The sequence below is a fragment of the Lepus europaeus genome, chromosome 7 (assembly GCF_033115175.1).
Source record: "Lepus europaeus isolate LE1 chromosome 7, mLepTim1.pri, whole genome shotgun sequence".
Classification (NCBI taxonomy): Eukaryota; Metazoa; Chordata; class Mammalia; order Lagomorpha; family Leporidae; genus Lepus; species Lepus europaeus.
Window position 1 is genome coordinate 59689690 of NC_084833.1, and position 27623 is coordinate 59717312.

Below are 27623 nucleotides of genomic sequence, written 5' to 3' on the forward strand. Positions count from 1 at the left end.
AGAATATTTTCCTCTTCTCCACTACTTTTTTAAAACTTCACTTCATTTGGAAAATAATGTTTTATTTTTCATTGCTAGCTCTAAAGTTTTAAGATAGAAGTTGAAGGCTGTACAAGACTCATATAATATCTTCCTTTAATTTGAATTTAAAGCCACCAAAATTAACAGTGAAGGGGACTGTTTTTAACACTCAGTATTATACATTTATACAAAAACACATCAATCTCTTTGCTTATGATTGCATTTTATAAAACCTGACGACAGGAATGTAAAGTTATAGACAAATGTGTTTTCAAAGGCATGGATGAAAACAAAACCTAAGGAATGTGTTAGCAAACACAAATCAAGTGTTGCATAAATGAATAATAAGAGTCTGCTTCAGGAATTTGTGGTAGATAAAACAATTGAAATAAACCAATGTACTTGGCCACAACAGAATAAACATGGCATTAATTATCTGAATAACAGAAGAAGAATCTGTAGAATTTAGTTTTTCATTAAGTACAAAACCTCATAGCAAATTAACAGAAGAGCATTTCCTAAATTTGATCTTTTTACATCAACCAAAAATCTGCACCAAATTCTATATTTTGTGGTAAAATGCTGAACCCTCCCTTTACCCCTCTCAAGATCTGTAATTAATCAAAGATGTTCATCATCACCACTGTGTGTCCCATGCTTGTATTGAATAAAGTCAATACTGAAGCAGAGTAAATCATGTGCGGAGGAGGCCTGGGGTGAAGAGCACTACTCAGAGACAGGTGGGGAGAACAAACAGGATTAAGAGTTTGGGCGCCGCAAGGTCATTGGGACTACACAGTTGCAAGGATTAAAATATGGACAAACGCTGGTGGGAAAGTAGTATTTAGAGAAGGTGTAGATGGGGAAGCCATGGTTCGTGACATTATAAAATGAGACAGTGCCAGCCTCATAGTCTAAGAAAACCCCAATACGGCGAGGGGGCACAGTGATGGAGAGGAGCAGGGAGGGAGACGAATCTTCGTAGGCTCTGTATTCACGCTTATGCTGTAACCCAATCACCCAGTATCCATTCTGAGGTTGGTATCTGGAGTAGGCACGGTGCTGGCTCATGGCTGGGTGGAAAGAGCATGCAGGTCCCACTGAGTGACTGCACACCCCCAGGATCCAGGCAGTCTTCTTGGTCACATCCACCTCCCAGTAATATTTTCCTGAGGAGAAGTGCTGGGAGCCCAGGACGCTATAGTCATACTGTTCTTCCAGACACGAAGGCCCAGACAGTGTGCTGCCCACAAACCTCATCTGTCTCCTGTTTTTAGACAGGATGAGATTTAAATTAGCTGTGTGCGGATCCAGGGTCACGTCCACTGCAGAAAAGGTACAAGGTCAGCAGTTGAGAATGGGTATGTGAGTCTTGTGACACTGAGAGGGGTGGACGCTGGGCAGGGTTGGGAGGATCTAGGGCTATGTGATGGGGGTCAGGGGCAGACCTGAGAGTGTGTGCGGGCACGGTTGGAGGGAGTGTGTGACAAGGGATCAGATGCGTCAGCTCAGAGGCCGTGGCTTCTACTTACCCCAGTAGCTCTGGACATCTGTCAGCTCTGCAATGATAAAAAAGTCAGGAATGTTGAACAGAACTAGCAGCCTCTGGCCTGGGTCTCTGCCCCAACCAGGCAAACAGGAGTGGTGGTGGGGAGTTTCATTCCCCTTTAAATAGTAATCACATCTTTAGCACACTCTGTCTCTCCCTCTGGGAACTTCTCCGTCGCCACTACTCTCAAATACCAACACCCCCTCTCCTTCTATTTCTCACCACGGCAGGAATTCCCCATCGAAACCCTTTCCCTGGAATCCTCACCTCTAAACACTCGCAGCATCTTTTTCAGATTTGGGGCTCGAAACATACTTCTCAGCTTGGTGGGGAGAGCTTGGGGCTTCCTCAGGGTGCAGAACTCACTCCTGGAGAGGACAGGTCTGGTGAGTCCCCACACAGCTGACCATGCAAGGGTTCCTCCAATATCTGTCTCTCTCACTCTCAGGCCTATGGGTGAACCTCAGCTCTCAGTCCTGAGGAAAGTTGGCATTGTTCTGCAAAGAGTCATGGCACTGAACCCAAAAGACCTAGACTAGAAATTATAGTTTCTCATGCCCTGTGTAAACTTCAGTAAGATCGAACCCTTGAATGACTCATTTTGTGTTTCATTTTGCTGTTGTTGTTTTCCTAAGATCTAGTAACTCTCCATTCTTTCTCTATGTCCTAGCTATAATATCAAATAAAGTAAAATAATTTCTGGGAAATACTTTGCTACCCTTAAAAAAAGACATAAAATGTGCCTTATCAGAGGGTCTACCGGGAAGCACTGCAGTTTGCTATGTCGACAGAACACCAGGAATCCGCAGTGGAGGATCAAGTGAAAAAACAGCTTCCTTTCTTCCTGAGATCATAGTCTCAGGCCCTAGGTTCTGCCAGAAGCCCAGGGAAAAGACAGTCAGAGCAGCATTTAGGATTCTGTTGCAGGAACATTATGTCAGCTAGAAAGAGGGGACGTCCTTATTTGCAAACTCAGAGTGAAGACTTCAGAAGGAACGAAGGTCTCCCTGTTACACGTATCTGTGAGGACCTTTAAACGCCACGGTACTAGATGAGAGTCTAGGCCATGTGATAAAGAATGTGTTCTGTCCAGGGCCAAAATATTCTTCTCAAGATCTCAAGTCTACGTTTTTACTGGAATTGGGACAAATGGAAATCTGAGGAGGTAACATGGCCTAGACCATTCCAAAGCTATGGGAAGACGGGAAATTTAAGGCAGATGTTGCAAGAGCAAATGTTTGGATCTCGGGAAACATGGCTTTAAGGAAGCTCCCTCTGATAAATGAACAGGCAAGGAAAACCCTGTAGTTATAAATGATACTCAGGGATGAAAGCACATGCAGTGGTTTGTGGCAAAGGAGTAGCATGACAGTACTGGCTGAGTCACCCTCACGACAGCTCTTTATCCCCAAGTCTATGACCTTCCCCACCCAAATTCTCCTACCACGAAAGTCAGTCCATTCACTTTATTTTGGAAACCTAAAATGTTCATAGCCTTAGCAATTTAAAACACACAATCTAGAACTTTCCTTGCTCTGTGAAAACTCTATGGGTACAGGAATCTTTTGTCAATCAAAGAGATTATTTCATATTCTGCCATACATACCTTTTCGTGACATCACTCACATCCTAGGGATGAAAAAGACAAGTTAAGTCAAGGAGTAACAGGTCATGATCTTATACATGCTCCATATCCCATCTCTGTCACCCCATGATATGACAGGAATAAAGTTAGTGCCAATGTGAAGGCCATAACACAGAGCTTAAAGACTGAGGGAAGACTGTCCCTACAAACACCATGAAGACATCAGGAAATAGTTCAATCAATGTAGGAGTTCCTTTATTTTCACAACAGCATGTATGAGTGTGCTTGTGCTTGTGTGTGTGTGTGTGTGTATGTTATGCATGGTGCAGCATCCATTATTTATCAGACATTGTACCTGGCCTTAGAGGCTCTCAGATGACAAAGCCTTAATTTTCATCATTCCATTCTGACTGCTGAAGATACAGCTCAAAGGCCTTAATTATGGTTGCTTTCAGGCATCATCTCCTCTAACACCTTACCCTGACTTTATCCATACCCTGACCTTGCTGACTTCATCCATCTCCTTGATTTCAACACACACATTTTCTCAAATCTATATCTATCAGTCTTCTGTCCTTTACAATTCAGATTAATGTATACCACCACAAATGAGCTTCAGCACCTCCAGATCATCCAAGATTGAGCTCTCTGAGACACAAACTCAGGGCGCTGAAAGGAAAACTTCTCATTCCTATGACTACTTTGTCTCTTGACTTTCATGCTCCTGAATGATATTAACATCCATGTAGTCATGTGTACATACATGGACACAAAATATTATAGTGGAATAAGGATTAGGATGGCAAAGCAGGGAGGGAGCTTACAGCTCTAGTCTAGGGAAGACAGTCTTAAAAGAGTGAAGAGAGTGTAGTCTCAGGGAAGAGTTAGGGAGAAAACACCAGAGGAAACAGCACGCAAATTAGAGGGACACAGCAGACCTACATGGAGGGTGTGGATGTGCACAACTCAGGACCACAGCAGCTGAGAGCCTCCACACCAGCTTTGGAGAGAGGTGAGACCAGACTGTAGCAACCCAGGCACTGGTGATAAAGCTGCAGGAAGAGGTGGGAAAAAATCTGACTTGGAACCCTGTGGCAGATAGTGGACCTACTGAAAAAAAAAAAAAAAAAAAAAGGAGAAAAAAAAAGGGAGGGGGCACATTTCACTCTCCCTGATCATCCTGCAATGGTGTGCTGTAGCAGGCCAATACAGAGTGGGTGCCATTTTGTACATATATAAAAGCTGCATCAACCTCTGTCCACACCCAGCAACCAGCTGAGCAGACTCCTGAGTCTTGTGGGGAGAACTGATGGGGGGCTGGGTGCTTGTGACATGTGCCAGGATTGTGAAAACACTGAGATTGTAGGGCTTTGAAAACACTGAGGCTGTGTGGAAAGGCTCAGAGTGTGGCTGGGACTTTGGGCAGTCACTGTGGGAGGCTGCACATGCCCAGGGCAACCCGGTTTCCTGGTGAGGGACACTGCTGGGGAATCTGCTTATACCGAGGACTGCACAGATCCTTTGCGTGGTTCTTGTGGAAGATGAATATTATACCCACTGGGGCTAGCACAGGCAATGGTCTTCTTTGAGGAGAGGAAATGATTTGAGTCTATGCCAATAGAAGAAAAACCTCCCCTCTAATTAAAAAAAAGAAGAGGGGATGTATCATCCCCAACCTGAGTGTCACCTTAACACTCCCTTCACCTGTAGCACTGGACAGAGCTCCCTGGCCACACACACCACGGGCCTATAGGTGTTCCCTGAAAGCAGACAATCCACTAAGTCATACACAGTCCAAAGATAAAAGCTACCACAACAACAACAACAACAACAACAACAAAACCAAAAAAACAAAAAACAAAAACGAGTATCTCCACAAATTCTGAATAATAAATGCACCAATTCAAGAAACAAGAATAGGGGCCGGTGCTGTGGCATAGTAGGCTAAGCCTCTGCCTGTGGCACCGGCATCCCATAGGGTCGCCGGTTCATGTCCCGGCTGCTCCTCTTCTGATTCAGCTCTCTGCTGTAGCGTGGGAAAGCAGTGGAAGAAGGCCCAAGTCCTTGGGCCCCTGCACCTGCATGGGAGACTTGGAAGAAGCTCCTGGCTCCTGGCTTTGGATCAGTCCAGCTTCAGATTATATTAAACTGAGAAGCTTCTGTACTGCAAAAGAAACACTCAGGAAAGTGAAGAGGCAACCTACAAAATGGGAGAAATGATTGGCAAACTATGCAACTGATAAAGGGTTAATACTCAGAATACATAAAGAGATCAAGAAACTCAAAAACAACAAAACAAACAACCCAGTGAAGAAATGGGCAAAAGACTTAAATAGACATTTTTCAAAAGCAGAAATCCAAATGGCCAAAAGAAACATGAAAAAATGCTCAGGATGCTATCAGGGACATGCAAATCAAAACTACAATGAGGTTTCACCTCATGGTTAGAATGGCTTTCATACACAAATCAACAAACAACAAATGCTGGCAAGGATGTGGGGAAAAAGGTACCCTAATCTACTGTTGATGGGAATGTAAACTGGTAAAGCCACTATGGAGGACAGTGTGGAGATACCTCAGAAATCTGAATATAGCCCCACCATATGACCCAGTCATCCAACTCCTGGGAATTTACCAAAGGGAAATGAAGTCAGCATGTGAAAGTGTTATCTGCACCATATTTATTGCAGCTCAATTCACAATAGCTAAGATGAAATCAATGCAAATGCCCATCAACTGAAGACTGGATAAAGAAATTATGGGATATGTACTCTATGAAATACTACATAGCGGTTAAAAAAAAAAATGAAATCTGGCCATTTAAAAAAAAATGGATGAATCTGGAAAACATAATACTTAGTGAAATAAGCCAGTCCCAAAGGGACAACTATCACATGTTTTGCCTGACCTGTGATAACTAACAGAGCACCTAAAAGGCAATCTTAGAAGTGAAATTGACATTTTGAGAAATAATGACTGTTGAGGAACAGTTTTTTTTTATACTTTGTTGAACTCTTTAATTAACATAGAGTTAAACATATGTGTATGAAGTCAACTGAAAACAAATCTCAGTAAAAAATAAAAGTGAGAATAAGAGAGGGAGAAAGAAGAGGGGTTGGGAGTATGGGTGGGAGGGTGGGCACAGTGGGAAGAATCACCATGTTCCTAAAGTTGCAATTATGAAGTGTATGAAGTTTGTAATTGTAAAGCTGTATAGTTCTGCATACATTCCTATAGACTTACTTCTAAGGGTACAGTTTAAAAACTTGCCATGGGACCCCAAATCCCCTTAAGCTGGGTGGTAAAAATTACCATCTTAAGTGTTAAAGTGATCATATGGATAGGATTAAGGGTCTGGTAATGATAATAGATAGAATTAAAAAGGAGTGAATGCTGCAACATGGGAAGCAGTCCACATATGAGTCACATAGAGTGCCAACTGCTTTAAGTAGCACTCTGACCTCAGAATCTGCTTTTAAGGCATTCTAGTCTGGCTGAAAAGCCCATGAGAGCATTTCCAGCATGGAAAGCCAAAATACTGTGGCAAAAAAACATACTACATGAAGGATTTCGGTGGGTGAGACTCCAGTGCAAAGACGTGGTCATCAAAGGAGGTACTTTTCTCTGAAGAGAGGAGAGAACTTCCATTTTGCTTATGGCCTTGTCTAAATACTGACTGAGTTTGTGGATTTAAAAGGCTTCCATAACCTAGGCACCTCATGTCAAGAGCCTCAGGTGATGACTGATGTCATGCATAAGAGTGTTAATTGTTAAATGAACAACAACAGTCACTGTGCACTAACTTCCCATGCAGGACCTCTGTCCTCAAAGAGCTGTATTATAACTATATCTAAGTTCTCCCTAAAGATGTGTCATCCTTGGTGCTTCATTAAAGTTAATTAAATTTTAATAAAGTTAATTAAGAAAAAAAGAAGTGAAATGAACTTTAGATGCAATGACTTTGAACAGCCCATGTCTCAACGGCTGAAGAACAGCTTTTTTGTTGTTTTGTATTTTTTTTTTTTTACCATGCAAATTGTTGAACTCTTTACTTAGTATAGAGTTGGTCTTTTGTGTATAAAGCTAATTGAAAATGATCTTAGTGGAGAACGGGACTGGGAATGGGAAAGGGAGGAGGAGGAGGGTTGGGAGAGTGGGTGGGAAGGCTGATACGGTGTGAAGAATCACTAGATTCTTAAAGCTGTACTCATGAAATGCACTAAGTCTGTATTCCTCAGATAAAATGCTTCTTTGGGGGGGAAATTAATTAAAAACCCACAAAATACTAAAGTGAAAACTATATATATAATTCATCATATATATATACTTTCATATATAAATACATATAGTTTCATCATATATATTCATCTTCACATCCCATCTTTAACCAAGGCAGTCCATTTCATACCCTTCTTTTATTTTCAATTTTTTTCCATACCCTTCTTTTAGCCTCCTTCTATTCACCTTTACCAACCACTGCCTATCTTATTTTTTTTTTTAAGATTTATTGTTATTTATTGGAAAGTCAGAGTTACACAGAGAGAGAAGGAGAGAAAGAGAGAGGGAGAGAGTTCTTCCACCCGCTGGTTCACTCTCCAACTGGCTGCAACAGCTGGAGCTGCACCGATCCGAAGCCAGGAGCCAGGAGCTTTTTCTGGGTCTCCCACAAGGGTGCAGGAGCCCAAGGACTTGGGCCATCCTCCACTGCTTTCCCAGACCATAGCTGAGAGCTGAATTGGAAGTGGAGCAGCCAGGACCCGAACCGGCACCCATATGGGATGCCGGCACTGCAGGCGGTGGCTTTACCTGCCACGCCACAGTGCCAGCCCCTGCCTATATTATTTTAATAGAACTTTCCAAATGCCTACTATTTATTCTAACTGCTGCTCTTTATACCTCAGTGACCAATAAAAATAAAAAGGTCAACAGTTTACATATATACACACATGAATAATACTTTTTGTTCAATGGGGCTATTTTTGGTTTTATTTCACAGAAATACAACTGGAACTGACTTGAACACAGAAAGCCTGAGAGGTACTGGTGTGTCAATTTAGACCAAATACCCAGAATTTTATCATTTATTAGAAAATATATATTTATTTGAAAGGAAGTGTTATGGAAGGGGAGTATGGGGAGACAGAGAGAATGAGATCTTCTATCTACTGGTTCACTCCCCAAATGGTCACAATGGCTGGGGCTAGAGCAGGCCAAAGCCAGGAACCAGGAGCTTCATCTGTATCTCCCACAGGGGAGCAGGGGCCCACATACTTGGGCCATCTTTCACTGCTTTCCCAGGCACGTCAACAGGGAGCTAGATCAGAAGTGAAGCAGCCAGTACTCAAACCAGTGCCCATAAGGGATGCTGGTGCCACAGGTGGCAGCTTAACCTGCTATACCACAATACTGACCCCAGATTTTATTATCTTCAATCACGGCTGCACTGAGAAACTCAATGATCAAGTCAGTGTGCCACTTCATGGCTATTATTCTTATGTTGGTTTGGTTGTCAGTGTTCACATTTTGAAGCTTATACGTTGGCTATCAAATTGTATTGGTCAACAATGTCAAACACATATGGATAAGAAAGAATTCCAGAACCTTGACTGTTGGATAATACTGGAGTTAAAATGTTCATTGAATGGTCATACTAATCGATGTGAGAGTGCCAGGAATAGCAAAATAAATTCATGACTTCTTTTCATATAAGGATGAATTTTTACAGTTTGAGGGGGTCTGTGGAGAAGCAAGAAAAAAAAGGGGTGAAGGAAAAAGTGTTGCAACCTAATGTGAAAGATGAGGACAAAATGGTGAGAATAAAATGATGTGAAGTAGGAAGCAATGATTTGGAAGAGCTCTAATAAGTGAAAAGAAACTACTCCATAATCCCAATATTAAGATCCAAGAATAAAGATGTAATTATTCTACCAGCAAAGGAATAGCAACAGGAAACAGCCTAAACATTCCAGAAAAGTACAGCGTATACTGTGCCTCAACTTCATTGTTACACTGTTCTGTGTAAAAGACAGCAGCTCCAATTGCTACCTCAAGTTAAGTTCCTCCATCAAATCTCTCTAGACTTGATACCTAGGGCCCTCCAACCTTCTTCACACAGAGAGCACAGCCCAGCCCCCAAACCCAGCCTGTTCAAACATCTGACTACAACATGTCAAGTCATTCTGCCTTAAGGAGAATGAAGGTATAGAAGGGGTGGCAATGAGATAAAGAATCTGTGTTGGGTTTGTCATGCGTTTGCCTGTGACTAAGCTGAGTAAAAAGCACCTGAGTTACCCCTAGCATAGCCCCAGAGAAAAAAGGTGCCCAGTGAACAGTGGCTCTCAATTCGGGAGTGGAAGGAAATATTGTGGGAATACATGGCAATGTTTGGAGGCGTTTTTGGTCATCACATTTGAGGGATTCTGTTTACTATTCTACAATGTAAAATAGAGCCTCTCAGAGCAAAGAAATAAACAGTGCTGAGAATGAGAAATCTTGTTCTATCAATCACTGGACACAACAGACCTCCACAGTACCCAACAGTTTTGGGTCACCCTTTATAAACAATAAATAAAAATGGGACTTCCTTATGATATACATCAAAAAGTTTGTGGAAAATGGAATTAAAAGGTAGCATTTATTTTAGTACAATTTTTTTTAAATCCATGCATTTTCATTGTATTGTCTACAGAATTTTCTGAAGACTCCTTGTACATGGATTTCATTTCTTTGCCTTAAAATAAATGTACCTTTAATTCCATTTTCCAGGAACTTTCTGAAGTACCTTATTTTATACTCTGAATTATCTCATGCTTTACCCCATAAACTCTGTATAATTTAAAGAATGAGGCACTATATGGCCAAAGAAATTGTTTTTTTCCTTATTCCACCAGGATGCTAGCTGTGTGTCCCATAAAGGAAGGAAAGTTAGTTTCTCTTTTCCTTGACCAGTTGGGTCCGTTCCAGAAGTCTTACCTGCAACAGGTCCACGGTTGACCCCTGACATCGGCGCTCCAGATCCAAGATAAGCTCTCTCAGAGACTGGCTCTGCTGGACCAGCTGACCCTCAGCCTCTGCTATCACACTCAGTCCCTTCCTCTCTTCCTCTTCCAACTTTTTAAGCTCCCGCTGCTCCTCTTTGTCCAAGATTCTTCGTAGCTGATTAAACTCTGTCTGGATCCGGTGTCTCTCAGGTTCCATTTGATTCTTCAGCAACAGGGAAGAGAAAGAAGTTGCTATTTGTCAGGCTGAGGGTCTCAATAGGGAGCAGGGCAGCACTGGCAGAGGAGGGGAAAAATGTCTGCAGGTGCAGGCTTGTGGAACCTGTTCTTCTCTTAGCCCAGGCTGCCGTATCCAGGCCTCCTATCTAGGCTGTATCTAGATGCTGGGGTGAGGTTTTGATTTCAGGCAGTCTCCTTTGCCTCAGGCATCTGTATCACATCCCCTTCCAATTTTGAGTATTGAGATAGGAAGTATTGGCCTCTACCTAACCTGTCCTTGGAAACCAAAGACAAAAACTACAGGAAATAATCAGAATTATGGGTTAGGGGCTACCCCTGACATGGTTCCTCTCCTATGTGCTTGTCAACAAAGATCAAGATTTATTTTTGATATATTTGTAATGCAATTTCCCCATCCTCCCATCTGCCACTCAGGTCCCACACACTAGCAATTCTTGTGTTTGGAAGGGATACCGTGAAAGAACAGACAAAAGGCTGCTCTGAGAGCATAAGGACTCCTTGGGTCCATGACCTGCTCTGAATCCTGCCCCAGGGCACCCTCATTAAGGAATTCCTCTTGCCTTCCAGGATGCCCTCTTCTCTTTGATAACAGCTTTCAGCTTCTCAGCTTCCTGCTGTTCTTTCCTTAACTTCTTCAGAGACTCCTGGAACATCTCCTAGAAGAAACACAACAGGTCAAGCAGGACCTGAATGAATGAAGCAGAGAAGATGCTGACCTCAGAAGAAGCCTGTCCTGTTCTGAGATGAAAATCTGAGAATGCTAAAGTATCTTTTACGCATAGGGGATGGATGGAAACCTGCAGGAATAGGATGATTCTCTTTCCTTGGGGTGGGGCAGGGAGAACTGCCCACAAAGCACTTTGTTCCTGTGCTCACAATGCTAACCCATCTCTCACACACAACCCACCAAGCCCTTTCTTTGCACCCAGTAGCTCCCACTACTCAATCCGGGGCATCAAGTAAGAAATAAAGTCTCAGCCAGCGCCGTGGCTCACTAGGCTAATCCTTCGCCTGAGGCACCAGTACTCCAGGTTTTGATGCCAGATTCTGTCCCGGTTGCTCCTCTTCCAGTCCAGTTCTCTGCTGTGGCCCGGGAAGGCAGTGGAGGATGGCCCAAGTGCTTGGGCCCAGCACCCACATGGGAGACCAGGAGGAAGCACCTGGCTCCTGGCTTCGGATCGGCTCAGCGCCGGCCGTAGTGGCCATTGGGGGGGGTGGGGTGAGCCAACAGAAGGAAGAGCTTTATCTCTCTCTCTCTCTGTCTAACTCTGCCTGTCAAAACAACAACAACAAAAAATAAAGTCTCTACTCTTGATCTTGGGGCATTTTCTAGATTTATCCTCCACCTAGATGGGAGGACTACAAAGAAATTAGATGAGAGCATGGTGAAAAGTTAACATCTGCAGCCAAGGACTCCGTTCCTTGGTCTTCTCTCCATCTGGGGCTCCCACCTGGTACTCCTGGGCGACCTCCTCCATGAGGAATGTGTGGTGACCACGGTGCTCCTGAGAACGCTCACAAAGCCAGCAAATGAGCTTCCCATCGTCCTTACAGAAGAGCTGGAGTTTCTCTCCATGGTGTGCACAAAGAGTCACCTTCAGCTCCTTCCCTGGGCCCAACACCACGTTCCTGACCCTCCCCACTATACTGGCTAAGTGCCGATTGGGCCGCAAGCTTCCAGGCTGGTAGCTGATCTGGCACACAGGACAGCAACTCTCCCATTCTTGGTTGATCATAGATTCCTCTCTGTCCTCTGCGATGCAGGCTTGGCAGAAGCTGTGGCCACAGTCTATGCTCAGGGGTTCTGTCAGGAGCTCCAGGCAGATGGGGCAGGTCACCTCCTCTTGGATGTCCACCAGTACTGCTGAAGTCATTGTAGCTACAAATCTTCTGGCTCCTGCCCACCCAAGCTCTGGCTTCTCAGATGTGTCCTGCTTGCAGGAATCAAGGTAGATGAGCAAACAAAAAAGGACAGAGTAAGAAGGGAGTGAGAATAAAGGGATGCCAACTGTCCTAAATAAAGAGTTAGATACTGGGGTAGCAAGGGCTTCTCATTCTAAGTCCTAACGTTTGCTTTGCCCCAGCCATGAGACAAGGGTTTCTACCCTTATTAGAGCAATGATTATGATTTCCTTTTACTCCTAGTGGATAGAGGGACAAATGGAGGACCAAGAGACGAGAGGCCTTGTGCGAGCCACCATCTGTCTGACCTTTTCTCAACCCACCAAATCACAACCTCTCTATCAACAGTACCAAAACCCACTGCTGCCTGAGGATTTTAGCATTTTGTTTTGCAAGGACAACCATTCACTTGGACTTCTGCATGACCTACTCACTCCTTACATGTTATCAGAAGAGTCTGCTCTGTCTGGCCTATCTAAGGCATGACAACCATACAATCACTCTGGGCTACTTATCTGCTTTGGTTTTCTTCTTATCATCCCTGATATGTATCTTTAATTGTCTGAATCCTTTCACTGGAATGTATGCTCCATGAGGTCAGAGACTTTAAAAAAAAAGGTACTTATTTAAAAGGTAGAGGGACCGTGGCCAGCGCGGTGGCTCACTTGGTTAATCCTTCGCCTGCGGCACTGGCATCCCATATGGGCACCAGGTTTTAGTCCCGGTTACTCCTCTTCCAGTCCAGCTCTCTGCTGTGGCCTGGGAGAGCAGTGGAGGATGGCCCAAGTGCTTGGGCCCCTTCACCCGCATGGGAGACCAGGAAGAAGCACCTGGCTCCTGGCATCAGATTGGCACAGCACTAGATGTGGCGGCCATTTGGGGAGTGAAGCAACGGAAGGAAGACCTTTCTCTCTGTCTCTCTCTCTCTCTCACTCACTGTAAATAAAAAAAAAAGGCAGAGGGACAGGAGAAATCTTCCATCTGTTGGTTTACTCCCCAAATGCCCCTAATAGTCAGGGCTAAGGCTGGAGCAGGCTGAAGCCAGGAGCCAGGAATTCTATCCAGGTTTCCCTCATGGGTGTCAGGGACCCAGGTACTTAAACCATCACCCTTGCCTCCAAGGGGGCACGTGAACAGAAAGCTGGAATGGAAGGGGAGGTGTAAGTCCATCCCAGGCACTCTGATCTGGGATGTAGATAAAGCAAGCAATGCCTTAACCTGCTGTGCCACAACACTCTCCCTGAGAGACTATTTTGTTCTTGTTGTTCACGGCAATAACCTTGGCATCTAGCATAGTGCTTGACAAACAAAACCTTTGATAAATAAGAAGGTAGTACTGGTGATTTCTTCCTACAAATGCCTTTTACCTCCTATGTTCATTTTCCCAGAAAAGCTCAAAGTAACAGCAATGACCTCAATAGGGGAGGTAGTAGTTTTACAACAAAAACATCTGTAACGAGTTATAACTTAGAAATCACATTCCTTTGCTGTCTTGCCCTGATAGAGCAGCTATGCATACTCATAAGGATACTTGTTGGGGCTAGTGCTGTGTCCTAGTGGGTTAAGCTACCACCTACAATGCCAGCATCCCATAGGTACCAGTTCAAGTCCCAGATACTCCAGTTCCAATCCAGTTCCTTGCTCACGCGCCTGGGATAGCAGCGGAAGATGGCCCAAGTCCTTGGGGACCCTGTGCCCACATGGGAGACCTGGAAGCGGCTCCTGGCTCTGGCTTGGCTCAGCCCTGAATGTTGTGGCCATTTGGGGAGTGAACCAGTGGATGGAAAAATTCTTTTTTTCTCTCTCTGTAGCCCTGCTTTTCAAATAAATTTTTTTAAAAAGAGAGAGTATTTGTAGCTATTTGATAAGAAGATAGATCCATTAAGTGACTTAATAAAATCATGACTTAACAAACACTCCCATTAAAAGAAGGGGCCTGTGAAAGCATCCAGACAAGAAAGAAAAGACTATAGAAAAGAAGCACAGCTGAGTAGGGTGACTGAACCACTGTGCTGAGATAGGGCCTCCCTGCTACCACCTAGTGTTCAGTGATGCTATTGCAAGTACAGCACAGGGTCATCAGCTTTGTCACCACTTGGGATGCTGCACTCTGATATCAGAGTGCCTTTTTGGTTCAAGTCCCAGCTCTGCTCCTGACTCCAGCTTCCTGCTAATGTGCACCCTAAAAGGCAGTGGTGATGGCTCAAGTGGATGGGTCTCTGGCACCCACCTGGGAGACTTGTTTTGAGTTCCCAGCCCATAACTTCAGCCTAGCCCAGCCCTGGCTGTTATGAGCATTTGGAGGAGTGAACTAGCAGATGGGAGCTTTTCCTCTCTCTCTCTCTCTCTTCCTCTCAAATAAATACAATATGCAAGACAAGGGAGAATTTTTGCTTTATAAATGCAACATCACAATAACCTCAAACTACAGAGAATCCAAAAGAACACAAACTGACAAGTCGACAAAATGTGATACACATATACCATGGCAAGTTATCAAAAACTTCATGAAATTGCTGATACGCATACGATAAATCTCAAAACATTATGCAAAGTGAAAGATGCCATGGGGCAGGTGTGTGGCACAGTCACTAAGTTGCCATTTGGGACACCCATATTCCATATCGAAGTGCCTGGTTCATGTCCCAGCTTCTCTGTTTGCCATCCATCTTCCTGCTAATGCACACACCATGGAAGGCAGCAGATCCAAGTGTAAGTGCCAGGATCCCTGTCACCGCATGAGAGGCCTGGATAAAGCACTTGAAGTATGGCTACTCTGAAATGAGATGCTTTAATTATAAATCTATGTTGAACTTTGAAGATTTGTTAAGAAAAAAATAATCTAAAGTACCTCAATAATTTTTATATTGATCATGTATACTGCAATTATTTTGTATGTATTTAGTTAAAATATATTAAAATCAATTTCACCTATTTCTTCTTGCATTTTAGTGAATTTAAAATTAAATATGTGGCTCCATTGTATTTCATTATTTCCCATTTATTGGGCTACTTTAGACATTCAAGACAAAGAAAAACTGTTGAAGATGTGGTCTAAGAGCTGAAGTCTCTTGTTAATGGGTACAATGTTGTAGCTGGCAAGAAAAAATTATGAAAGAGGTGACTTTACTGTTAGCATAGGTTTGTAGGACCCTTGACCACATATCAGCATACCTTTGATTAACTGCTACAGCTAAGCACAGACTGAAGGCCAGAGAAGCTGACTGTCTTTACCTCCCTCAAGAGCAGTATAGTTAACTTTTCTCTAGGGAAGCCTGCATCCTATGCTGGAGTGCCTGATTAGCTTTCCTTCCAACTTCTTGCTAATATGCACCCTGGGAGGCAACAGATAATGGTTCAAGTACTTTACCTGCTATCATCCACAGGGGAGGTCCTGATTGAGTGCCTGGTTCAGGCTTTGGCCACAGGGCATTTGGGGAGTAAACTAGTGGATGAGAGAACTTGCTCTCCCTGCTGTATCTCTCTACCTTTCAAATAAATAAAATAAAGCAAATTTAAAAAAATTTTAAAAGAGCAGCATGGGGAGATTCAGAAAAGGCGGTCTGGCCAGGAGGTGTGTGGACCCAGCAGGAGAGGCTGAAGTCCTACAGTCCACTGGATTAAATTAGCAGATCAAAGAGGCTGTATTTGTGACTAGGCGGGACCAATTCGATCAAAAGCTTTCTCCTGAAAAAGGCCCTGTGGAGGCCAGGGTTGTAGCAATGGGTGAGTTGCTCTATCCCAAGGGGCACTGGTTGGAATCTGGGCTTCTTCACATCCAATTCAGCTCCCTGTTTCTCTGCTCAAGTGCCTGGGAAGGCAGTGGAAGACGGCCCAAGTACTTGGGTCCCTGCCACTTACTTGGAATACCTTAAAATTTCAGGCTTTTGACTTCATCCTGGCCCAGCCCTGGCCATTGTGGCCATTTGCGGGAGAAACCAGTGGATGGAAGATCTTTCTCTCTCTCTGTCTCTCCCTCTCTCTGTAACTCTGCCTGTCAAATTAATAAATAAATCTTAAAGAAAAAAAAAAAAAAAAGAAAAGAAAATCCTGTGGCCCCCTAATTAACAGCAAAGGCCTCAACTGGAGCTCTTTTTATGTAAAACCTCAGTCTTGCTCAGATCAATTCAGAATCTGCACTTTTTAAAAAGATCTATTTGTATTTATTTGAAAGTCAAAGTTACAGGAGAGAGGGAAAAAGACACTGGTTTACTCCCCTGATGGCTGCAATAGCTGGGACTGGGCCAGGCTGAAGACAAGAGCCAAAAGCTTCTTTTGGATCTCCCATGTGGGTGATGGAGTCCTAAGCAGCTGGGCCATCTTCCACCATCTCCCAGGTCATTAGCAGGGAGCAGGATGGGAACCAGAGCAGCCAGGACATGAACCGGCTCCCACAGGGATGCAGGTGTTGCAGGCCGTGGTTTTACCTGCTACACAACACTGGCCCCAGCATCTGCACTTTTAATAAGATCTCCATGATCTTATTATATTATATTATATTATATTATATTATATTATATTAAGGCTCAGAAGCACTGCCTTAGCTAAAGGAATCCTCTTTACCAAATGGTTATAGTTAGTGTAACATAGCTCAATGGGGACGAGGGACAGGGCATAAACTGATATTTAGATCTGAATCATCTACTAGAATAGATGTTCACAATCCAGTGTCAACATGGCTTTAGAGTAAAAATGAGTGACTGAGCAGGGAAGGCTGGGGGTCAGAATGAGACAGGAATGGGAAGGGCAGGGCTGCTCCTACACAAAGTAGAGCTACAAATCTCAACAACGTTTATAAGCCGGAATTCTTGTTCTTTGGGAATAACATTGCTGAGATTTGTGTACTGGTATATTCTACTTTCACCTATTATCTTGAATTGATCATCTAACAGTGTTCAATAAAACTATGAGTTGCAACATAATCAGCTTAAAAATATTTTTAAGCTTCATCTCAAAAAAACTCTCTTCCTCCCTGCATTTCAGAAACTGAAAACTTAACAAATTTGCAACTCTTAAAAAAAAAAAAAGTCCAGCAAGGCTGTCTCTTTTAAAGTCTAGAGTACAAAATTTTTGTAGTTTTCTGCATTTCATTTGTCATCCCTAACTTTAAAAAATTACTGTTATATGTTGACTTGTTAACAAGTAGAAATGATATTCCCCTTTATCATAATGCATTTTGACATATTTTGTTGCCTATTTCAAAATCATTTTTATTGTGCATTTTTTATTCTTTTTTTTTTTCCTTTTTGACAGGCTGAGTGGACAGTGAGAGAGAGAGAGAGAGAGAGAGAGAGAGAGAGAAAAGGTCTTCTTTTTTCCATTGGTTCACCCGCAAATGGCCGCTGCGGCTGGCGCATCGCGCTGATCCGAAGCCAGGAGTCAGGTACTTCTCCTGGTCTCCCATGCGGGTGCGGGACCCAAGGACTTGGGCCATCCTCCACTGCCTTCCAGGGCCACAGCAGAGAGCTGGACTGGAAGAGAAGCAACTGGGAAAGAATCCGGCGCCCCAACCAGGACTAGAACCCGGGGTGCTTGTGCATTCTTAAAAGTCAAGAACAGGGCTGGCGCTGTGGCACAGCCGGTAAAGCCAGTTTGCGACTGGGCTGCTCCACTTCCTATCCGGCTTCCTGCAGACGGCCCTGGAAAGCAGTAGAAAATGGCCCTGCACCCCTGTAGGAGATCTGGAAGGAGCTGCTGTCTTCCGATCAGCCCAGCTCCTGGCATTGTAGCCATTTGGGGAGTGAACCAGAGGATGGAAGACCTTTCTCTCTGCCTCTCAAGTAAATAAATATATCTTTAAGAAAATGAGGAAGGGGACAGGGAGCGGGAGAGGGGAGGGTTTCAGGTGGAAGGGAAGTTATGGGGGGGGGGAAGCCATTGTAATCCATAAGCTGTACATTGGAAATTTATATTCATTAAATAAAAGTTAAAAAAAAAACAGAAAGAAAGAAAATGAGGGAAAAAATCTGATTAAAAATATCAAGCACAGAGTTTATCAAAAATTTAAGTATTTACTGTTTATCAAACAGTCTTATGTATTTAAACCTCTGCCTCATTTAATCCTCACCTATACACTGGTCTATACACACCACCCTGTCCATTTCAGACAGAAGAAACTGAAGTTCAGGGTGGCCAAGTTAACAGGCCAGCACCCACGGCCAGAGTCAATCAGGCCAGAGAGAGAACCAGGGTCACACAAGCCGTTGGGGTGCAGCGCCTGTGATCACAAGCACCCACCTCTCTCACCGCTGGCTGATGAGAAGAATGTCCCAACGACAGCGAGCTCATTTTGCCATAAGAAAAGTAAATAGAGATGAAATTGTGTCATGCATTCCAAATCGGAAAGGACCTCATCTACTTCACGGCGTGTCTCCTCAGTCACAGAATTGCAGCCAACCCCCTCGGCGCCGCCGGCTGCAGATCCCGGGAAGGAGAAGCCACGGAAGCTCCGGATAAGAGCAGCATCCGGCGGTCTGAGTTCTAGGCAGCAGACCCGGGACTCGCAAATTCGTTCTCACGAATTCTCAGAAGTCTTATCCGAAGGAAACCATGCAAAGCTCTGCGCCCTTCCGAGAAACTCAAGGCCCAGCCCTGGGCCAGCCTCTGGCCTTGGAACAGACCCTCAGGTGGGGCGGTGTGGGGAGGAGGCCGGGCTCCCCGCTCCCTCAGGGAGCAGTCAGGCCTGCTTGGGGGTAGGATAAGCGGTGCTCACTTCCTGCGGCGGCGGGGCTGGAGGTGGGGGGAGGGGATTCTGACCTCTGAGACCACGCTGGGCCGCACCCTGTAGTTCGTCCTCATTTCCTAACACAAGACCTCCACACCAGCCTCCCCCACATCCTTCAGCTTCCAGAGTTAGGCCTTCACTCTCACTGCCCCTGGCAGTGCCCACTCAACAGGTGCAAAGGTGCCTCTGCAGCGATCCCCTGCCAAACTTGAGTCAACTCAAACCTGCAAAAACGGGCCCTCAGTTTTCCTCCACCCTTGAACCCCCTACCCAACCAGTGGAGTGGGGTAGGCATTGTACTAGTACGGACAGCATAAGTTGGCCAGAAAATAGATTTGCTCACTAACCTGGAATCTGCAGCCCGGATCAGGGCCCGGGATTCGCAGCCGGCACCTCCACCACCTGAGCCCAGACTCAGAGGAAAGGGGTGGGGCCGGGGGAGAGGAGGCACCGCCTCCAGGGCCGACTGGGCCGACTGGGCCAGTGCGCTGAGACCTTGGAACGCCAAGGGTGTGGTCAGCATTTGACCCCCAAGGCAGTAAGGTAGACTAAGATGGTTTCTGAAGGCAGACTTGCAAAGCCGGGAAACCGGAGTTCTGACGCCTTTGGGATCACCTGAAGGCTAGAGATGACATTTGTAAGCTGCCTTCAGTTGGCTTTAGCTTTCCAACAGGGTATCAGAGTTTAGTGACACTGATAGTACACCTGTACTCATGTTGATGTATTATAATTTATAGACAGATACAAATAGCTGAAGTTGTAAAGTGAGTAAAAGATGACCACTTGGCATACTGGCATGTTTTGCAAACAGCACATTAAAATTTACATATTTAAATTTATTTATATCACTATGTTCCTAAATTTGTAAATATGAAATATGTGAACTTTGTATACCTGAAATAAAATTTAAAAATAAATAATAGAATTAATATATATCTATATTTACATATGTTTATATAAATTTATATATGTAGTTGATCTAGTAATACTTGTACTATATATTTTTAAATTATGTATGTATAAATATATATCTGTGTGTATCTGTATTTCAACCCAATATCTGAGAGAACACTAAGGTTTGTTTTCAGGTTACTAATAAACACATTCAAAGCCTATAGAGCCTGGGAAATGTAACAGAAGAGTTTCAATGACACAGCAACTCTAAGAAGAAAAAGTGCCTCCTGCCCAAGGATACTAATTAGGTGAGTGGCTTGGAATTTAGAAAGGTGGAAGGGGAGGGTAGCCAAGAAAGAGGAGGAAGGAGGGAATCCAGGTCCAGGGCAGGGTGAGAGACCTGTTGTAACATGGAGGGAATGGCATTAAGCGTCAAGAGACTGTCCTGTACATTCCTCAGGCCAAACAAGACAAATAAGAGGCTCATTTAAAAAAGAAAATGTTTCTCAGTGGGCAGACCTTTTCCCATTTTGTTTGATAACTAAGGCCATTTCCAATTTCTCAGTTGCCAATTTCTCATCTTGAGCTGGGAAACGGCATTCTGGAATGGAAAAGTTATGAATGAAGTGCTGGCATTGTGACTTAGCAGGTAAATGCAATAGCAGGTAAATGCTGTAATGATAACATCTCATATGGCTGCCAGTTAGTGTCCCAGCTGCTCCACTTCTGATCCAACTCCCTGCTAATATCCTGGAAAAAGCGGTGGAAGATGGCCCAAGTTCTCAGGCCTCTGCCACCCCTGTGGAAGACCTGGGAGAAGCTCCTGGCATCTGGCTTCGTCTGGCCCAGCCCTGGCCATTGAGGCCATCTGGGGAGTGAACAAGCAGATGGAAGGTCTCTGTGTCTCTCTCTATAATTCCAACTTTCAAATAAATAAATAAATAAATCTTAAAAAAGAAAATATTTGAATATACTTGGTAATAATTCAAGGGATCTTAAAATTAATTATAAGCTTATTATATGACCCAGCAAATCCACTCTTAGGATTATACTCAAGAGAAATGAAAACAAGTTTACAGAAAGATGTTTACACAAATGTGCATAGCAGTTTTACTCATTAGCATTTATAAAACTAGAACTAATCGAAATGCTCAAGTGTTGAATAGATTTTTTAAAAGCAATATATTCAATAGAATTACATATTATTGGCATTAAAAGGGAAAGAAGTGCATGGGTTTCTGAGGCGTGGTGAGGTGATGTGAACCATGTAGGTCAAGAGGTGTGAAGATTATGGGGGCACAGATTTTTTGACATCTGTAGGTCCGAGGGTACTCCAAGCACTTGCACTTCTAGGCCCCATGTAGTCTAGAATGGATTCAGCATGGCATTACAACAACGCTGAATGCATTGAACACTTAACATATCAGGATTATTGCTTAGGACACAGGGCGAGAATTGGTAATAACAACAGCCCTGGCTGTGGCAGGCATTTGAGGAGAAAACAAGCTGGTGGAAGATCTACTTTTCTGTGCTGTTTCTCCAAGCTGGGGTGACACTTTAAAGAAGCAAAATGTTCTATGTTTCTTTACCCAATGCCAAAATAAGTCTGGTAGAGAGGTGATACCCTCAATAGGGAAGCTGTAGCCCCCTGACTTCATACTGTCTGCTTACACGTGCAGATGTGGACAGCACAAGAAAAGTGCCTCAGTGCGGAGGAGAGGAAAGGACAAGGTGTCTGGAAGGGACAGGTGGGTCCAGAAAAGCCTGCTGAGAGTGTCAGAGTCAAAGTATGCAATCATTCCCAGTCTGTGCTTTGTTCAGAAAAGATAAGACGTCAGTCCCAGAGCGATGGTAAGTAAAACAAATGTATTTTAAGGAGCAAGAGAGAACTATGCCAAGATTTTGAGCACTGAGTATATCTCTCTATATATAGTGTGTGTGTGTGTGTGTATTCATGTGTTTCATGTTTAAAAAAGCTAGAGTTGAGTTAGAGAACAATAGTATGCTAACTAGACAGTAAATTAATCACTGATTAATTTTGGCTTTATACGTTTTCCTTACTCCATAATATGGAGTTAATATATCACTGTTTTAAGGATCTAAATAATTTTGAGATCATTTAAAAAGTTCTAGAGTCCTACTAATATGTACTTAAGGCAGAGAGACCCAAGCAATAGCTGGCTTGGGCTGTGGAGAACAGGTGAGGCTCATTTAAAAAAAAAGATTTATATTTGTTTATTTGAAATGCAGAGAGAAAGAGAGGAGAGAGAGAGGAGAGAGAGGAGAGAGAGAGAGGAACAGATGGAGCGCTATCTGCTTGTTCACTCCCTCAAATGGCTACAACAGCCATGACTAAGCCAAGCTGAAGCATGGAGCCAGGAACTCCATCTGTGTCTCCCACGTGGGTGGCAGGGGCCCAGGTATCTTCTGCTATCTTCCCAGGTGTGTTAGCAAGAAGCTGGATCAAAAGTACAGCAGCTGAGACTCAAACAGGCACTCCTAATATGGGATGCTGGCATGGCAATCTGCAGCTTAAGTTGCCATGCCACAATGCAGGCACCAGGTGGGTCCCATGTTATATACACAGGGGAAAGAATGGTGGGGTGATGCCCTAGGGATCAAGAGAGTGCTCCCCTGCTCCAGAGAACACCAGTTCTATCTCTTTCCCATTTTTGTCCATGAGCTGGAGCAGACAGCAGTGAATTCTTTTGGACTGACTTTTCACACTCTGACAGTGTTCACCACTACTCACTCACTGCTTTGAGACCATCAAGAACTGTGATTACACAGTATCCCTGTTATGTCAGAGACTACAAACCCAAAATTCAAGATCATTATTCAAATACTCTATGCTGTTCTAGATGTCCCTATTTTTGATTCCAAATGTAACCTTTCTCCAACTTTTGAAATCCTTTACTGGACAATTGAGAATTCATAAGGAAAGGAGAAATGAAATGAAATGAAATGAACATTCTCTGAATGCTCCTATGCAATAGGTATATTGTATATCATTCTCTTCCTTGTAGACAGGGACAAAATTAAGTATGTTGATGTTATGCAAGCTCCTAAGCTTATTGAACAAGTGAGAAATTCATGTGGGCTTTAAATCCACATCTCTTGGCATCTGCATAGTTCTTTTTCCTACATGAGATTGAATCTCAGGCCTGAGAAGAACTCCCTCAAAGAATGAATGAAGTGTAGAAAAGTGATGTTAAATTTTAGCGAGCATTGTATACAACTAGCAGATTCTCATATGCTGGAATGATGGAAATAAAGACTTGCAAATTAGTAATTTTCTTCAAGGAATGCAGAATCTAGACAGGGAGTTCAAGAATAAACATAAGATGATTTCTAATAAAACAAGAAGGAATATGTTCATGATCCAACAAAACAGCGAAAAGTGGTAGAGACTCTCAAAAGATGGACCTACTACTGTAAGCTAAGTATGGGAGTGGGCAGGGTTGAGATGTGAATATTTTCAGGAATGTGTAGATCTTGGGCTAAAACTCAGGCTGAGAGGCAGACAATGGCTTTGTGGGTAAGAACCCAGTAAGATGCCTGCATCCCACATTGGACTCGATGTCTGGTTCCCACTCCTATCTGCTGCTTCCTGCTAATACAGACCCTGAGAGGTAACAGTGATGGCTCAAGTGGTTACATTCCTGTCACCCATAAGTGACTATATTAAGTTCCCAGATCTTGACTTTGTGTCTGGTCCAGCTCCAGCTGTTTTGGGCGTTTGGGGAGTGGAAGCACTTCTCTTTATCTGCTTGCCTCTCTTTCTCTCTGTGTCCCTCCAAAGGGGAAAAAAAAATTGGATTCAGGTTGTGTTGTTCTTCTTAATCTCAAGGAACATCAACCTAGGCTAATTCTTGATGTTAATAGTTAACGGTAAGTGAATGCATTATTAAATAAATATAGGTATTTATATTTGTTTTTTTTTTAATTTTTTTTTGACAGGAAGAGTGGACAGTGAAAGAGAGAGACAGAGAGAAAGGTCTTCCTTTACCATCGGTTCACCCTCCAATGGCCGCTGCGGCTGGCATGCTGCGGCCGGTGCACCACGCTGATCTGAAGCCAGGAGCCGGTGCCCCAACCGGGACTAGAATCCGATGTGCTGGTGCCACAGGTGGAGGATTAGCCTATTGAGCCATGGTGCCGGCCTATATTTGTTTCTTTAAAGCTCACATAGATCCATAGCTATTAGATATGAATAGTATTTTGACTTCTAATTTTAATGATGAATATAAACTTTAAATACAAAGCATATTTGGAAAGAAGAGTTTTCTATCCTTATGCAATTATTTGTATTTTGAGAAAAATTCTGTCCAAAACAGGTAACGGTAGTCCAGGTTACTGATAAAAAGTTTTTGAAATTAAATGCTCATATTTAAACTGAAAGATAGATGTATCATCCTACAATTGCTGTTCTGTGTTAATATCCCTGACCTTGAGTATAGACACATGTATTATCATGAATTTGTGTAGCTGGTAGGAAAATTAAGTATGTCCTATGGGACTATAAATTTTTAGACATGAAAGATCTCAGGGGTTCCCATCATGAGAAAGATATTAGTGTGAAAGTTAAATGCAGGTTATTAAGAACACATTAGGGAGTAAACGCAAATAGAGGGTGAAAAAAAGTCCGGTTTCAATGGCAAATTTAGGATAATTTATGTTATTTCCTCAAATTAGTTCTTCTTGAACTAATGAGGGATGAAATTGTATGTGACTAATAGGTAGAGAATGAAGAGATATTACTATAGATATTATTATAGTTTCTTTCTAAGAAAAGAAATGAGGTGGATTTGAGTAGTTGACTTTTTTTTTAAAGCTTTATTTATTTATTTGAAAGGCAGAGTTACAGAGAAAAAGAGAGAGACAGAGAACAAGTGATCTTCCATCTGCTAGTTCACTCCCTAAATGACTGTAATGGCCAGGGCTGGACCAAGCTGAAGCCAGGAGCCTAGAGCTTCAGCCGTGTTTCCTGCATGGGTCTAGGGGCCCAAGAACTTGAGGAATCTTCTGCTTGCTTTCCCAGGCACATTTGTAGGGAGGGAGTGTAGATTGGAAGTGGAACAGCTGGAACTCGACCTCATATGGAATGTTGCTGTCAAAGGTGGTGACCCAACCTGCTATACAACAATGCTTGCCCTGACAATCTTAGATAAATTGGGACATGCATGGACCTATCATAATGGGTTAAAAACAGGACAGTTAATAGGTATAGAAATGGATTTAGTCGAGGCCAAGTTGGGAGATTTATGTAGATTCCTTGGCAAGATTTAAACACATCTGCTTAGCCCCATCCCAAATTTGTTTGGTTCTTACTCCATAAATAATGGGGTTAAGCATAGGTGGGATGACCACATAGAGATTGGCCAGGAGGATATGGACATAGCCTGGTATGCGTCTCCCACCAAACCTGTAGGCAAAGACAGAAAAGAGGGCGGGGACATAGAATAGTAGAATGACACAGACGTGGGATCCACAGGTGCTGAAGGCTTTGGACCGGGCTTCTCTGGAAGAGAGGCGGAAGACAGCTTGGAGGATGTGGACATAGGAAACAGCAATAAGGATGATGTCCAGGCCTGTGGAGAGGAGAGCAGCTGCCAACCCATACCAGACATTGATGGAGATATCAGAACAGGACAGACGGGCAATGCCCATGTGCTCACAAAATGTGTGAGCAATGATGTTGTTCCTGCAATAGTGCAGGCGCTTGAGGAGAAAGATGGATGGAAACATGATGATGAAGCTGCGGGTCAGGGTGGCGGCCGTGATCTTCCCAATGGCCTTGCTTGTGAGGATTGTGGAGTACCGCAGAGGGGAGCAGATGGCCACATAGCGGTCAAAGGCCATGGCCAGCAGGACAGCAGAATCAGCCACAAAGAGGAAGTGGATGAAGAACATCTGTGTGAGGCAGCCATCAAAGGAAATATGGCTGGAACCGAACCAGAAATTGGCCAGTGTCTTGGGCATGGTGGAGGTGGAGAGCAGGATGTCAGCGCTGGCCAGCATGGACAGGAAGATGTACATGGGCTCATGAAGGCTTGGTTGGGAGATGATGATGCAGATCAGGATGCCGTTGCCTGCCAGTGCAGCTATGTACATGGTGAAAAAGGGGATGGAGAGCCACATGTGTAGGTACTCCAGCCCAGGGATGCCTGTGAGCAAGCAGCCTGCCAGGCGAGTATCCGAGTCATTTAGATAAGCTATGTTGTTAGTAGATTGAAGGGCCATGGCTTTCTGCAATGTTCTCACCTGTGCCATAGGAGAAAAAGAACTTCAGCCTAGCAGAGTGCACATTGAGGCTTGTAGACAAGTCACTGCTTTCTCTGAGCAAAAATTTTCCAATTTTTAAAATGGACATACTTGTTGTCCTATTGGTATATTAAATTAAGTTTTTTCTTTGAAGTCTTATTACATTGGGCAATACTTCCGGAATCATGTCTATCATGAGAAATGTGGTGTTATCATCCAGAGAAGGAAGGAGGCTTGGGAGCTATGTTTCTGAAGTGTGGCATTGTAAATTATTGGGCCCTGCTGCAAGCGTATTGGGATTGGGAATAGCAATGTGTATTTTAGCATGGGGTGATTCTAATTCATGCTAAAGGTTGTGAACCACTGATTTAAGCACTTATTTGATCTTTTTCTGTATCTAACCTAGATATCCATCATTCCTTTTGCCAGGACCAGTAACTTTCCACTGGTTTCTGTCACATTCACTCTGAAACTAAATCTAATTAGTGTTATCTTTAGCTTACTAGTCAGGATATAAAAAACAACAACAATGTACTCCAATAGGCAGCCTTTACTGCAGGTTAAGACACTTGACCTCTCTTCAGTACTAATAAATTATTTTCACAGTAAAGATATAACTCTTATCACCATTCAAATCCTCTTTCTCCCTCTCAGCTGAACTTGGCTCCTACATGGCTGATATTTTAAGATGATCATGAACTCCATCCTAACATGATTACTTTCCTCCCATAAATTTATGTTATCTTGGTACTGTTTCTCCCCTCATTTCTTCTATTCTGAGAGAAAAGGGCGCCAATGTCCATTCTGCTTTATAATGTTTCCTTCATCATAGCTGTAATATATTTTACTTTACTTATCTTAAAGAAAGACTGACTGCTTGTTTTCTTGTTTTGTTTTATTTTTTTTATTTTTTTGACAGGCAGAGTGGACAGTGAGAGAGACAGACAGAGAGAAAGGTCTTCCTTTTGCCGTTGGTTCACCCTCCAATGGCTGCCGCGGCTGGTGCGCTGCGGCCAGTGCACCGCGCTGATCCGAAGCCAGGAGCCAGGTGCTTCTCCTCGTCTTCCATGGGGTGCAGGGCCCAAGTACTTGGGCTGTCCTCCACTGCACTCCCTGGCCACAGCAGAGAGCTGGCCTGGAAGAGGGGCAACTGGGACAGAATCCGGTGCCCCGACCGGGACTAGAACCCGGTGTGCCGGCGCCGCAAGGCAGAGGATTAGCCTATTGAGCCGTGGCGCCGGCCCTGACTGCTTGTTTTAAAAATATACATGGGACAGCGCCACGGCTCAATAGGCTAATCCTCTGTCTGCGGCGCCGGCACCCCGGGTTCTAGTCCCAGTTGGGATGCCGGATTCTGTCCCGGTTGCTCCTCTTCCAGGCCAGCTCTCTGCTGTGGCCCGGGAGTGCAGTGGAGGATGGCCCAAGTGCTTGGCCCTGCACCTGCAT

At 43.8% G+C, this 27623-nt stretch overlaps 2 protein-coding genes across 3 annotated transcripts; both read right to left on the bottom strand.

The window, feature by feature from the left end:
- Nucleotides 1–780: 780 nt before the first annotated feature.
- On the bottom strand, nt 781–12297 carry LOC133763226 (tripartite motif-containing protein 6-like). 2 transcript variants are annotated; one of them, XM_062196603.1, is made up of 7 exons: nt 11845–12297; nt 10954–11049; nt 10128–10358; nt 3177–3199; nt 1838–1938; nt 1554–1580; nt 781–1346 (listed from the first exon to the last, which is right to left on the bottom strand). In XM_062196603.1, the coding sequence occupies exons 1-7, from the start codon at nt 12265–12267 to the stop codon at nt 781–783; spliced, it is 1467 nt and encodes a 488-aa protein (XP_062052587.1). In that variant the 5' UTR covers nt 12268–12297. The 2 variants fall into 2 exon arrangements, with proteins under 2 accessions (XP_062052587.1, XP_062052586.1); XM_062196602.1 differs by lacking the exons at nt 781–1346; nt 3177–3199 and adding an exon at nt 3630–3652 and having other exon boundaries at nt 1546–1580; nt 11845–12267.
- A 12878-nt stretch (nt 12298–25175) lies between these two features.
- LOC133764488 (olfactory receptor 52B6) lies at nt 25176–26186 on the bottom strand. Its single transcript, XM_062198164.1, has one exon. The coding sequence runs from the start codon at nt 26184–26186 to the stop codon at nt 25176–25178; it is 1011 nt and encodes a 336-aa protein (XP_062054148.1).
- Nucleotides 26187–27623: the final 1437 nt, after the last annotated feature.